General features: G+C 40.8%; 1 protein-coding gene across 1 annotated transcript in view; it reads left to right on the forward strand.

The window, feature by feature from the left end:
* Positions 1-12,317, forward strand: part of RS1 (retinoschisin 1) — a 28,142-nt gene extending 15,825 nt beyond the window's left edge. The window contains exons 4-6 of the mRNA XM_043998693.1: positions 7,299-7,440; positions 9,591-9,786; positions 12,135-12,317. Coding sequence (XP_043854628.1) covers positions 7,299-7,440; positions 9,591-9,786; positions 12,135-12,287 — 491 coding nt within the window. The 3' untranslated portion in view covers positions 12,288-12,317. The remainder of the gene's footprint in view (positions 1-7,298; positions 7,441-9,590; positions 9,787-12,134) is intronic.
* Positions 12,318-13,681: the final 1,364 nt, after the last annotated feature.

Raw genomic sequence — 13,681 nt, forward strand, 5'->3', positions numbered from 1 at the left:
CCTAGAGTATTCTGAAGATAGATTGTGGGATGTCTGAAAAGTGCTTCTGATTTATAATTAAAACAAAAATTGAATGTCTTACCAGACATGTTCAAAAGGCCCCAGATTTTACCACCAGGGATTAAAGAATTCCTTTGGTTTATGCATTGCCCTTTTTGAAACACACTCTTTTAAAACTTCTAGGGGGCAGCTAGGTGGCACAATGGATAGAGCAGCGTCCCTGGATTCAGGAGGACCTGACTTCAAATCCGACCTCAGACACTTGACACTTACTAGCTGTGTGACCCTGGGCAAGTCACTTAACCCCAATTGCCTTGCGAAAAAAAAACAAAACAAAACCAAAAAAACTTCTAGGAAGGATAATGGAGAATTATTACTACTTTTCAATACCTTAACATAAATTCATTTATCAACTCACTTTTCTCTAGGACTAGAGGGGCCCAGTGCAACATAACTATGTAGCCCGAAAAGGGGATTCAATATGGAACAGTGAAGTGCTGAACTTAGAGTCAGGAAGGCATAGGTTCAAATCCCTCCTCAGATACTTATGAGCTATGTGACCCTGGGCAAGTCACTTAACCTCTCTAGGCCTCAGTTTCCTCTTCTGTAAAATGGGGGGGGGGGCGGTTGGACTTGATGCTTTCTAAGGCCCCTTCCACCTCAAATCCAATTGCTTGCTTTCTTTCTCTGTGTCTTAACACCACATCTGTAAAGTGAAGAAGTTGGATCATAGGACGATGTTGGTCAATCGCTTCAGTCATCTCTGACCCTTTGTGACCCCATTTGAGGTTTTCTTGGCGGAGATACTGGAGTGGTTTGCCATTTCCTTCCCCAGCTTAATTTTTGTATTTACAGATGAGGTAGCTAAGGCAAACAGGGTTAAGTGCCCTGGGTCTTGCCCAGGGTCATACAGCTTGTAAGTGTCTAAGGCCAAATTTGACTCCATGCTGGGTGCTCTACCCACTTCACCACCTATGGCTCTAAAAATCTATGATTTTGCAGAACGTGGGGAGGAAGAGGGTTCTGAGAAAGAAGGGCGCAACCAAGAAAGGAAAGGTGGACCTGCCTCACCATCAGCACAGATGGCTTGAGTGGGGTTTCCTTGAGGTGAGTGCTAACTGCACAAGTAACTTTCCAGCTGAGAAGCCTTCAGACATCTGCTTGTTGATGTACTGTGTCAACAACGCCCACTGGGAGCAGAACGTGACCTGCTAATTGCATTATAGCCACCTAATCTTCAGCTTAATGTTACTCAGAGTACTCAAATTCGGGCCTTTAACAAAGCTGAGATAAGCCTACCCCAAACTGCTGCCAATGTGAAGAGCTGTTTCAATTAAATCATTTGGCAGAAGGAAAGCGTGTGTGAGTGTATGTGCTTGTGCTTGTGTGTGTGTGTGTGTGTGCCAGTTACCAGCAAACAACTGCTTCCCAAATGGTTTTCCTATTCTTCCTGTTTAATCCTTATTTGAGCCTTGAATTCTTTCTGGGGTGGGTATATGTTTTTTGGTTTTTGTTACAGCCTTGGATCACAAATGAATGGAACAAAAGCAAGAATGTTAAATAAGGCATTTCTATGCAGAACAAATTAACAGACATTCACGAATGTATAATTGCACTTATAACAATAAAATCAACTCTTAGTCAACAAGACAACCTCCCCTCACCCTCCACCCCCAAGCACCAAAAGATCTTGCTCTGACAAAGCCCACAGTCTCATGGGGGAGACAACATGCAAATAGCTATGTACAAACAATCTATATATAGGATAAGCTGAATAGAATCAACAGAGGGAAGGTACTACCGTTAAGGAAGATTGGGAAAGGCTTCTTTTAGAAGGTGGAATTTTAGCTGCAACTTAAGCAAGGGGAGCCAGGAGGCAGAGATGAGAGAGGGGAGAACATTCCAGCAATGGGGGGGGGGAGCAGACCAGTGAGAATGCCTGGAGTTGGGAAATGGAGGACAAGAAGGCCGATGTTGCTGGGTCAGAGTATGTGGCAGTATAAAATGATAAGACTGGAAAGGTGAGGCAGGGGCAGGTTATAAAGGGCTTTGAATGACAGAGGATTTTATATCTGATCCTGGGGAAGAGGAGGAGAAAAACTCTCAAACTACCCTCCTCAAAAAATGTAAGATTTTTTTGCTTTTTGTTTTTCAGAAGTAAAAATAATATTGAAACAAGATTGACTTATTTCCTCCCACATATATAAAAATGTGTATTATGTATATGTATATGCACATATACATATATATTTGATTTTTCAAAAAAAAAATTGCTCAGCAGGAGACTTGGGGACCAAAGAGTCTGTGCATTTTTTTTTTGTGAGGCAATCGGAGTTAAGTGACTTGCCCAGGGTCACATAGCTAGTGTCAAGTGTCTGAGGTCGGATTTGAACTCAGGTCCTCCTGAATCCAGGGCTGGTGCTTTATCCACTGCACCATCTAGCTGCCCCCCTCAGAAGCTGTGCATTTTTGATAAAAGTCTCCTTGATTACTTCATCATCAATATTTAAGCTCTTCATTATTGCTTTCATTTTTCTCTTACCCAGATTTTGTTTTCGTACCACATACAGTGGTGGGAAGATGACACTGAGCCAGAATGAGGACAGCCCCACCTCCAACAGATACACATGGTTACCCCACACCAAATCCAGAAATATTAGTTTATGTTATTCAACTTCAACCAATTAAGTCCTAAGTCTCCCATTTGCCCTTTACTCTACCCTAGACTCAGCTTGTTGCTTCTGCATGTCCTAAGGTCCCCTGTGACCTCCCATGATGGGGTGATCAGTGTCTGGGCAATTACATCTCCTTCCCCCCATCATACATTTACAAGCATCTCCTATCTTTCTGCTTACCAGTACTGTGCAAGTCCACACAAGCCTTCATGGCTGGTGCCTGGGGAAGTTACTGTTCTCTCCTGATCCCTTCACTCAGCTCAGTCATCAGATGGATTAATTGGAGAGGAAAAAATGGGGAGGGGAGTCAGAAGGAGAAGAAACAAAAAATAGGGAGAAAACTGAACATCAGAGATGAGGGAAATCTCTTATTTTCCCTAATGCCCCTCATGTGTGACTGTAAAAAATTAAGCATGGCTCTAGGATTGGTGAAATTGTGAAATAGTAAAGTTTATCTTGGGGTGGGGGGGAGGTCACTTGGCACCTTTCATTTCCCTTCCATAGTCAGAGCATTCTCTCCAGTGTCTTTTTTTCTGCCTTCTACCTCTATCCTTTCCCTACTCCCCCACCACCTTGCTTTTGAGGAATGATCAGATACACTTGTTACCTTTAAGTTGTTGAAAACAACAACAGCACCGCACAGGTGTGTTAAGGTGAATGGAATGCTCCCTTACCAGTTGACCTTCTAGGTGGTACAAAGAAGGTTTAAGCTAAAGGAATGAAGTCTTAATTATGAAACACCAGGTGCTGATATATTTGATATATGTTTGGGAGGGGATAGCAGAGCCTTGCCAGTGTCACCTGAAAATACATCATCTTGCTTGGTCGTCTACCCCAACAACAGCCTTAAGTGGCTCCCACGGGGCATGTTCTTCTGTTACCCAAACCAGATCACGAGCTCTTGATGCCCTGAGCAGAGTTGTTGTCTGGGGCACACCTTGAAGTGATTCTGTTTGAAGCTTTACTTTTCTTCTTTTTTTTCTTTTAATTTTTTACAGGGCAATGAGGGTTAAGTGAGTTGCCCAGGGCCATACAGCTAGTAAATGCCAAGTGTCTGAGACAGGATTTGAACTCAGGCCTTCCTGAATCCAGGGCCAGTGTTTTATCCACTGCTCCACCTAGCTGCCCCTGAAGGCTTTACTTTTAAAAGTAGTGTGACAACGAATAATTCTGGAGTCAAAATCTGACTCAATTTTCTGCAATGTTATGACTGGAACACCAGCTCTACTTGCCTAAGATGACATTCCATCTCTACTCTCCAAGCCTTTTCATTGGCTTTCCCCCATGCCCAGCAACTTTACCTGCCTGGCTTCTTTCAAGACTCAGCTCATAAACTGCTTTCTGCAGGAAGTGTTTTCCCATTCTCTATTTTTTTCCTTAATCTTAGTGTCTTCCCCCTGAGACTTACCCCCAATTTATCCTTTATATATCTTGTTTGTGCACAGTTGATCACATTGATCACATGTCCTATCCCTTTTTAGACTATGAGTCCCTTGAGAGTAGAGACAATCTTTTTTTGGGGGGGGGAGGGTTCTTTGTATCCCTTATGCTTAGCATAGTGCCTGGCACATAGTAGGTACTTAATAAATGCCAGCTGACAGATTTATTCTCTCACCCCCACCTTGACCAGCTACTGTCTTCGTTTTGTTTGTGTGTTTTTTTAGAATTTAGATTTTTTTACCCAAATTACATGCAAAACCAAATTTTAATGTCGATTTTTAAAACTTTGTGTTCCAAATTATCTTCCTTCCTCTCCACACCCCTTTAAGAACTCGAGCAATTCAATGTAAGTTATACATGTGTGGTCATGCAAAACATTTCCACATTAGTCAGGTTGTGAAAGAAAACACACACACATACAAAACCCTTAAGAAAAAGGAACTAAAATAAAATTATGGTTCAATCTGTATTCAGACATCATCGGTTCTTTCTCTGGAAATGGATTGCACTTTTCATAAGTCCTTCAGAGTTGTCTTGGATCACTGTATTGCTGAAAATAGCTAAGTCATTTACAGGTGATCATCTTACAATATTGCTGTTACTTAGGGGGCAGCTAGGTGGCACAGTAGATAAAGCACCGGCCCTGGATTCAGGAGGTCCTGAGTTCAAATATGACCGCAGACACTTTACACTAGCTGTATGACCCTGGGCAAGTCACTTAACCCTCATTGCCCCACAAAAAACGCCCCAAAACCAATATTGCTGTTACTTTGTATACAGTACATTTCACTTTGCATCAGCTCATGTAAATCTTTCCAGGTTTTTCTGATAGTATCCTGCTCATCATTTCTTATAGCACAATAGTGTTCCATCATAATCTCATTCCACAATTTGTTCAGCCATTTCTCAGTTGATGGGCATTTCCTCAATTTTGTATTCAACTTTTTTGTTTTTTATCTCTTTTTTTACTGCCTTCCTTTCTGAGATTGTTGTTGTTCAGTTACTTTCAGCCCTGTCTGACTCTTTATGACCCCCATTTAGGTGTTTGTGTTTTGTTTTGTTTTGTTTTTAGCAAAGATACTGTAGTGGTTTGCAGTTCCTTCTCTAGCTCATCTTACAAATGAGGAAACTGAGGCAAGCAGGGTTAAGTGACTTGCCCAGGGTCACATGACTAATAAGAGTCTGAGGCTGGATTTGAACTCATGAAGATGAGTCTCTCTGCCTCCAGGCCCAGCACTCTATCTGCTTCTCCACCCAGCTGCCCAACTTTCTGTGATTACCTTCCATCTATTCTTTCTATATCTTGTATGTATCTAATTATCTATGTTTTCTCTGTCATTGGTATGTAAGATCCTTGAGGGCAGGGACTCTTTTTGTTTTTCTTTGTATCCTCAGTATTCAGCACAGTTCCCAGTCAATACCAAGCCCTTAATAAATGCTTGTTGACTAACAGATTAAATTGGAGAGAAATACACTTGTATAACTTTATGATTTTTCCCTATATATAACCAAGCCATTTTCTTCATGTCCAAGGAAAGGTGTAGCAGCATGTAAGTAATAGATGTATTAGGTCTCTTTGTCAAGGACCTTGTTTGGCCACTGGATGTTTGAAAATAACATGTCCCTGTTCCCTTCTCGGATGGGCTGCTCTAAAATAGCTCTCTGCTAACAGGAATGTGTTCTCAAGAAGACTTGATACCTACAAGAAGGAAATAGGTTAGAATATGTTACTCTAGACCTTGCTAAATGCAGTAGACTCTGCTTTAGGTCTGCCAAGGTACCACTTGCACCGGTTGCTGATTGGAAAGATGAAAACACCTGGCATTTAAATGTCTTGTCAAATGGGGATAATACCAATATTTAGCTTTTATTTAGTGCTTCATATAGAGCTTTACAAATGTTACCTGATTTTGTCCTTACGACAACCCTGAGAAGCAGATGCTATTATTCTCCTCATTTTCAAGATCAGGAAACTGAGGCAGGGTTGCATGGCTAGTAAGTGGGTCAAATCTGAACTCAGGTCTTCCTGACTCCAGGTCCAGTGTTATGTCCCTGAGCCAAGGAGTTGCCTCAGGATACTAATACCTGCATTTTCTAAAACCCTGGGTTAGTATGGAAGAAGTGCTTTATAAACCTTAAAGTACTACGCAGATGGGCTGCAGTATTTGGATATTTAATCCTTTTAAAGCTCTAGTCTTAAGATGGAGAGAGGTATTTTGTTAAGTTCCTAATTGTAATAATAACAATTCTACTCTCCTGCCCTTTTACAAAGGTGATGAGTTCAGCACCCTCTCTAGCAATCCTTTTAACTTTTAAAACTTTTATTTATTTTATTCTGGACTTAAGAAATAAGACAATCATTTCCATAACTCAGTAGGATAGGGAAAAAAGATGATTGTACATGAAGTTGCCAATCTATTATGTACAACTTGCTATTCCTTTTAAATATATAACAAAGTTATTGTGTAATTTTCTTTTTTTTTCTTTTTTTCTCCCCCCACCCTAGAGATGGCTAGAGATAGACACAAATATGTGTGTGTGTATTTCTGTGTACATGTATCTATATCTATCATCCATCCATCCATTCATCCATCTATCTGTAAAACCATTCTATACATATTTCTATTTATCTCTCAAAAAATGGTTGGATCAGGGGCGGCTAGGTGGCGCAGTGGATAAAGCACCGGCCCTGGAGTCAGGAGTACCTGAGTTCAAATCCGATCTCAGACACTTAACACTTACTAGTTGTATGACCCTGGGCAAGTCACTTAACCCCAATTGCCTCACTAAAAAAAAAAAAAAAGAAAAAGAAAAAAAAATGGTTGGATCAGTTCACAGTTCCACCAACAGTGAATTAGTGTCCCAATTTTTTCCACTTTCCCATCAACATTTGTCACTGATCCTTTTATCTTTAAGTAATCAGCATTCTCTCCCTGAAAAGGCCTTTTTCTATGCATCACCAACTGCAAGGACAAATTAAAAAATGGTCAGAAATGGGATCATGAGTGGAGATTTCTTGGAGGATTTCCAGGGCAGAGACAAGATGGCAGAGGAAAGGCAGTATGCTCTTGGAACTCACGACACAATTACTCTAAAAAACCTCCAAATAATGAATGGAGATTTCTTATATGTTTGTTGACTAATATATATGAATGTTTTTATATAACTCTTTTCCCCCTCCAGAATGTCCATATCATAAACCTTTGGGCTTTGAATCTGGAGCTGTTACTCCAGACCAAATCAGTTGCTCCAATCCAGAACAGTACATAGGATGGTATTCTTCATGGACAGCAAACAAGGCCCGTCTCAATAGCCAAGGCTATGGGTAAGCCAACGAGGGTTTTGTGTGTCATCAAAAATTATCTTTCATCCCTCTGCCAACATCGGTGGAGCAAAAGAAAGGAGATTACTGCATATTAATACTCAATATACTGAAAGAACAAAAAGGGCAAAAGAGGGAATGTGTGCTATCTAAGAGGGACCTATCTAGAATAAAATGAAACAATCCTACCTGCAAGGCAGCCTGAAGGAAGAAAAAGACCACTGAACTTGGAATCCAAGCACCTGGATTTACATTCTGCCCTGGTCATTCACTAACAGAATGACTTTGTGACAATCATTCACCTCTTTGGGCCTCAGTTTCCTCAAATGAGGTAGTTGGATTTTATTGATTTTTAAGGTCCCTTCTGAAAGTATCTTAAAGTAGATACAGGGCCAGCCTTGAAGAAGAATTATGATGGTGGTGATGATGATATTTATATACTGTTTTAAGTTTTGCAAAGTATTTTACAAATATCCTGTTTTATCCTCCCAGTTCTATTCTTATCCCCATTTTACAGATGGGCAAACCAAGGCACAGAGACAAAGTAACTTGCCCAGAGATACACAAAAGTTGGTCTATGAAGTGGCACTCCAGGCCTATCATTCTATTCAATGTGCCACTTGCCTCACAATGAGTTTAAGGTCTGCTTCTGACATATACTAGCCATGTGATTATGGGTTGGTCTTCTAGCACCTTAGACAGCTAATTTATACCATAAATTACAGAAGATTAGCTGATCTGCATGAGTGGAGGGAGTCTCCATCCTGGGAATTCCTTAAACTAATAAAATCACGTCTAGGAAAAGAAAAGTCTTTTCCAGTTCTATCTGCTCAAATTTTTATGGTGTTATAAGCTTTTCAAACAACTTCCAGACAGATTTCATACATCACAATATCTAGCACAGAGTAGAAAATCAATATATATTCATTGACTTTGATGTCAAATACCTTAGAGAAGGCATAGAGAAAATTTCCAAGAAGAAAGCCTAGAAGAAAGATCTACAAAGAAAAAAATGAATAGCAGGAGAGACAAAAGAAAGGGAATGTTCTAATCAACCCACCAAGAGATTGTTATTGCTCAGTTGTGTCTGACTCTTGGTGACCCCATTTGGGGTTTTCTTGGCAAAGATAGTGGAGTGGTTTCCCGTTTCCTTCTCCAGCTCATTTTACAGATGAGGAAACTGAGGCAAACAGGGTGAAGTGACTTGCCCAGGGTCACCCAGCTAGTAAGTGTATGAGGCCAGATATGAACTCAGGAAGATGAATCTTCCCGACTCCAGCCCCAGCACTCTATCCACTGTGCCACCCAGCTGCCCCCACAATAATGGGGGTCAATAGAATGGCCTTGGAATTGTATTTCTTGGGCCCTGAGTCTTGCCTCTGACATTTACTACCTGTGTTATTCTGGGTAAGTCTCTTAATTCCTTTGTAAATTGAAGATAAGAATACTTATGCTCCCTACCTGTAAAATGAAGGTAATTATACTCATGTAGCCCCTCACAGGATTGTAAGGAAGGCACTTTGAAAACATGTCCTGTGCAAAGTGACTTAGATAGATAAGATGTTATAAATATGTAAATATGTAGGGTATAAGATATTGTGGAAAATCACCCTGGGATGGGTCTTGAAGAATTTCCTTCATTCCACCTCTGATGCTTACTCCCTAAGTGAGCCTGGGTCAATCACTTATCATCCTGGGCCTCAGTTTCCACATTTGTAAAAATGAGGTGCTAGGACTTAGACTATAAGTTCCTTTTAGCTCTAGATCTATGATCCTGAGTAAGGAATACTTCTAAAGAAATTCAAGTGACAACTCTGAGTGCTTTTCTGATAATACAGTTAATTTAATTCTGAAACTATTTTCTTAGGGAAGTTGGAGATATAGAAAGGGATGACATGGGTTTGTTTTCTTCCTTTCATAAAAGTGCTAAACTGGCTTGGAATTCTCCATGGCAATTCTGCATGCCAAGTAAAAAGGAGAGTTTAATTCTTTCAAAGCTTTGTAAGTCTCTGACTCCATCTCTGCTTTCTAGTAGGCTGTTGTCATTTGTTTGTTTTTTAAAAAGAGGGTGTTTTCATAAAACCACTCGCTTGCTGTATAACTTTCTTGTAGACCAGCTTCCAGGAGTAATGCGGTTGCCATACTTTCCATAGGTGTGCATGGCTCTCCAAATACCAAGACAGCAGTCAGTGGTTACAGATCGACCTGAAAGAGATCAAGGTGATTTCTGGGATCCTCACCCAGGGCCGCTGTGACGCTGATGAGTGGATGACTAAGTACAGTGTACAGTATCGGACTGATGAAAGCTCCAACTGGGTTTATTACAAGGATCAGACTGGCAACAATCGAGTGAGTGGGAGTCGTATGCTTGGGATTTTGGAAATTCTCCTAAGGAACAAGAGAATTACTTACCCATGTTGTCTTATTACTGCATCATCACTTGAATAATTGTAATGGGCCACTAGAGCAGTTTCAAGTTTAGTATATCTATTCCTAACCCTCAGTTTCAAGCTTGGACAACATAGACATAATCATTAAAGTAATAGGAGCGGATTGGGCACATACCATCTGTACTGATGCTACTTCTGTAGATTAGTGTATATTAACTAATTACCCATTAGCATGATTCAAAGTAAGGTGTTAATTAGCCTTCAACAGTTTTTTAAAGGGATCCTCCTGAAGTTAGGATAGACCTGACTAGTGGCGTGACCCTGGGCAAATCATTTAACCTCTGTTTGTTTCAGTTTCCCCAACAATAAAATGGGAAGAATAATAGCACCTACTTCCCAGGGTTGTTATGAGAAAATAATTGTAAAGGTTTTAGCGCAGTACCTGACACATGGTAAGCTATGCTTGTTCTTGTCGCTGTTCGGTCATGTCGGACTTTTCATGACCCTATTCAGGGTTTTCTTGGCAGAGATCCTGGAGTGCTCTGCCATTTCCTTCTCCAGCTCATTTGACAGATGCGGAAACTGAGGCTAAGTGACTTTCCCGGGGTTACACAGCTAGTAAGTGTCTGAGAACAAATATAGGGAAGTTGAATCTTCCTGACTCCAGGACTGGCACTCTATTCACTGTGCCACCTGGCTGCTCGAGTAAGCTATGCTAGCTATTAGCTATTATCATTAATGGTCAGATATGGAATAGCTTGATTTAAATCATTTTTAAAAGCCTGTTAAATGAAACTGTTTCAGAATGCATTTGCGACTGGGAGTTATTTTCACAAATCATAAAATTGACTTTGCTCTAGTAGCCTGAAATATTGTTATTGTTTGAAGATTTTAAGCCAAACTTCTCAACAGAATGCTTAGCATCTGTTATGCTATAGGTACTAACTCTCCTTCTGCTATAGTTTCAGAATATTTTGCTGAGTTTTGAATCTAGCAGAAATAACTGGAATAAATTTCTATCTGGTAATTGTTTCATATTAGAAACTAATGTCATAGATTTTTAGGGCTGGAAAGAATCTTGGGAGTCATCTGGTCCTGCCCTGTGTCATTTTAAAGATATCAACAAATTAAGTCAACAGATGCCTGCTCTACGCCAGTCACTGTGCTAACCAAAGTCCTATGAAGTTAAGTAATCTGGCCTGGCATCACATGGCAGCCTGTTAACAGAGCGGTTCTCCCTGTCCAATCCTCTTTCAAATGCCCTGCCCACATGTGTTTTAACGTGGACATCTTATGATTTCTGAGGAAATTGCATGCATTGTGATCCATTATTAGGCTACTGGGATACAACGAATTTGAACAGAGTGTGTCCAGCATTCATTTTGGACTAATTTCACTGTTTTGAAACATGCTTAAAATCTGTCAAGATTCCTAAGGACATTAATAGACTATCACATTTCTCTGTGCAGAGAATTGTACAGGCTTGTGAAGTCCAAAGGAGCCCACACCAATCTCATTATTAACCTAATCCTGGTCACTAAGTAGGCTATGGATCAAATAGGCATCTAAATGGCATCCTGGACCTTAGAGTCACATAAGCTGAGTTTGAATCCTTTCCCAGACACTTACCAGCTGTGTGACCCTGGGCAAGTCACTTAACCCTCACTGCCCCGCAAAAAATAACAACAAAATAACTTCCAGTAGCATGAAGCTGAATAAGTAAATGCAGCCACTTCAAAGGATCTCACTGTTTGTTTTTCTCTCTTTCTCTGACCCCTTTGAAGTTTTTCAGGCCGTCCTGAAGATACCAAATTGCCATTTGAATCTAGGCCAGGACAAACACTTTTAACTTTTGCTATTCTGTCTCAAATTATAACAAGTATTCTTGCTGCTGGGCCTACTTTTGTTACCTTTTGTAACCAGGCACAGACACAGACACAGACACAGACCAGAAAGTGATTTCTGTAAATCCACTGGTTTCTCATGTAAATAAAACAGGGTAAACCCAAACACAAAACAGAAAATAAGCCCAGGCAGACATCGTGACTTGATGTCTCTACTTGATGTCTCAGAATTGTTCCTGGTGGTATTTCTGTGCTTACATCAAGAGAAAATTTTGCTAAGTTTCTAAGACTGGGCCCTGGCATTAGTCCAAGCCTTCAGACACACTAAAGACCCTCGCACGTGGTCCTGTAGCAGGAGTTTAGAAATTCAGGCCAGATCCTGGCCCAAACTACCCTTCTCTTCCTTTCCTTTCATGTGGCTATGTGAGCTAATCTCCATGGTTTCTCCCCCCTCTTGTTTTAGGTGTTCTACGGGAACTCAGACAGAACGTCCTCTGTCCAGAATCTCTTAAGGCCTCCCATTGTGTCCCGTTACATCCGTTTAATTCCCCTGGGCTGGCATGTGCGGATCGCCATCAGGATGGAGCTGTTGGAGTGCATGAGTAAATGTGTTTAGTATTGCAAAAGAGCAACATAGATAGGATTAGACAGATCAAAAATGGGCTTTCAGAAGAAAAATGAATAGCACACTGTTAGGCAAAAGTGGTGAATTTTGCAAAGCCTTTCAGATACACCAAACCCCTCACCTAAATTTCTTTTGAACTTTTCACCTTGTAAAAAACCCCAACATTTTACAAGTGGTTTAGGTTTCACAAGGCACCTGTCTCCTGCAACCAGGCCGACTAACATATGTTGCAAAGCTCCTTCCCCAATGCTAGTTTCTTGAGGGAAGGATACTTTAACAACTTATCTGTTGAGATCTTTCCTTGGGTGTCAGTGATCTGAGGAAAGCTGTAATGCCAGTGGGGTCGTACATCACCCTGAAGATGGAGGCTTCCTTTTAATAAGTTACCAAATTAAAAACCAGCACAAATGTTCAAAGGCCCATAGTTCAGGTTACAGTAGGCTAGCTTACCAGTCTTCTCACAGTTATCCACCGAGTGAGAGCAATTACTTTTTTTAAAGTCTGGTCTAAAACGATTTTAAAGTCTCAAAGGGCGTGCAGTGACATTTTAGGTGAGTTGTGGTTATAATTAGATGGCATAGATATGTGTGTGAGTAAATAATGGCGCATTCATGCCTGTAGTTCTGTGAAATAAAGGGTTTGGCCCTGTTTCTTGGCTCAGGATCATTATAATGAATCTCAGCATTCTTTTGCTTGGCTTTCCGGCGTGGAGATAAATCAAATGAGGGCTCACTCTCCTTCAATGATCCAGTGATAATTCATTTTATTATACAGGATATCACCCCAAGATCATGGATCCTGCTGGTTTGCTGCCCTAATTAGGGGATAGTATTTAGCTCTTGAGAAAAAGGGGACCCCACAAAGTACTGGGGAGCTGCAAGTTCAGAAAATTAGAGGAAGAATTGGGCTCTGAGGACCACCAGTACACATCTGAAATGAGAATCTTTTCTCTAGGTAGGTAACTCATACTAAGACTCACAGAGGGCAACAAAATATTGGATTAAGGTAGACTACCTACCCTGATGTAAGAAGTGGCTTTTTATATGCTACTTTAACTTAATTTTTTTTTTCAGGGCAATGAGGGTTAAGTGACTTGCCCAGGGTCACACAGCGTCAAGTGTCTGAGGCTGGGTTTGAACTCAGGTCCTTTTGAATCCAGGGCCAGTGCCTTATCCACTGCGTCACCTGGCTGCCCCAACTTTAAATATTTTTTAAGAGCTAAAAGAGGTCTTAGAGATCACTTAAACCCCTCCCCTCATCTTATGGGGGAAAATGACAGTACCCTAAGGGTGAATGAATCCAGGGATCTTTTCATCAGACCCAGAGACAAATTCAGAATTTCATGCAAGAAAACAAAAACAAAAACAGGTTAGATAGTGCAAGGG

This window comes from Dromiciops gliroides, chromosome 3 (genome assembly GCF_019393635.1).
Source record: "Dromiciops gliroides isolate mDroGli1 chromosome 3, mDroGli1.pri, whole genome shotgun sequence".
NCBI classification, from domain to species: Eukaryota; Metazoa; Chordata; class Mammalia; order Microbiotheria; family Microbiotheriidae; genus Dromiciops; species Dromiciops gliroides.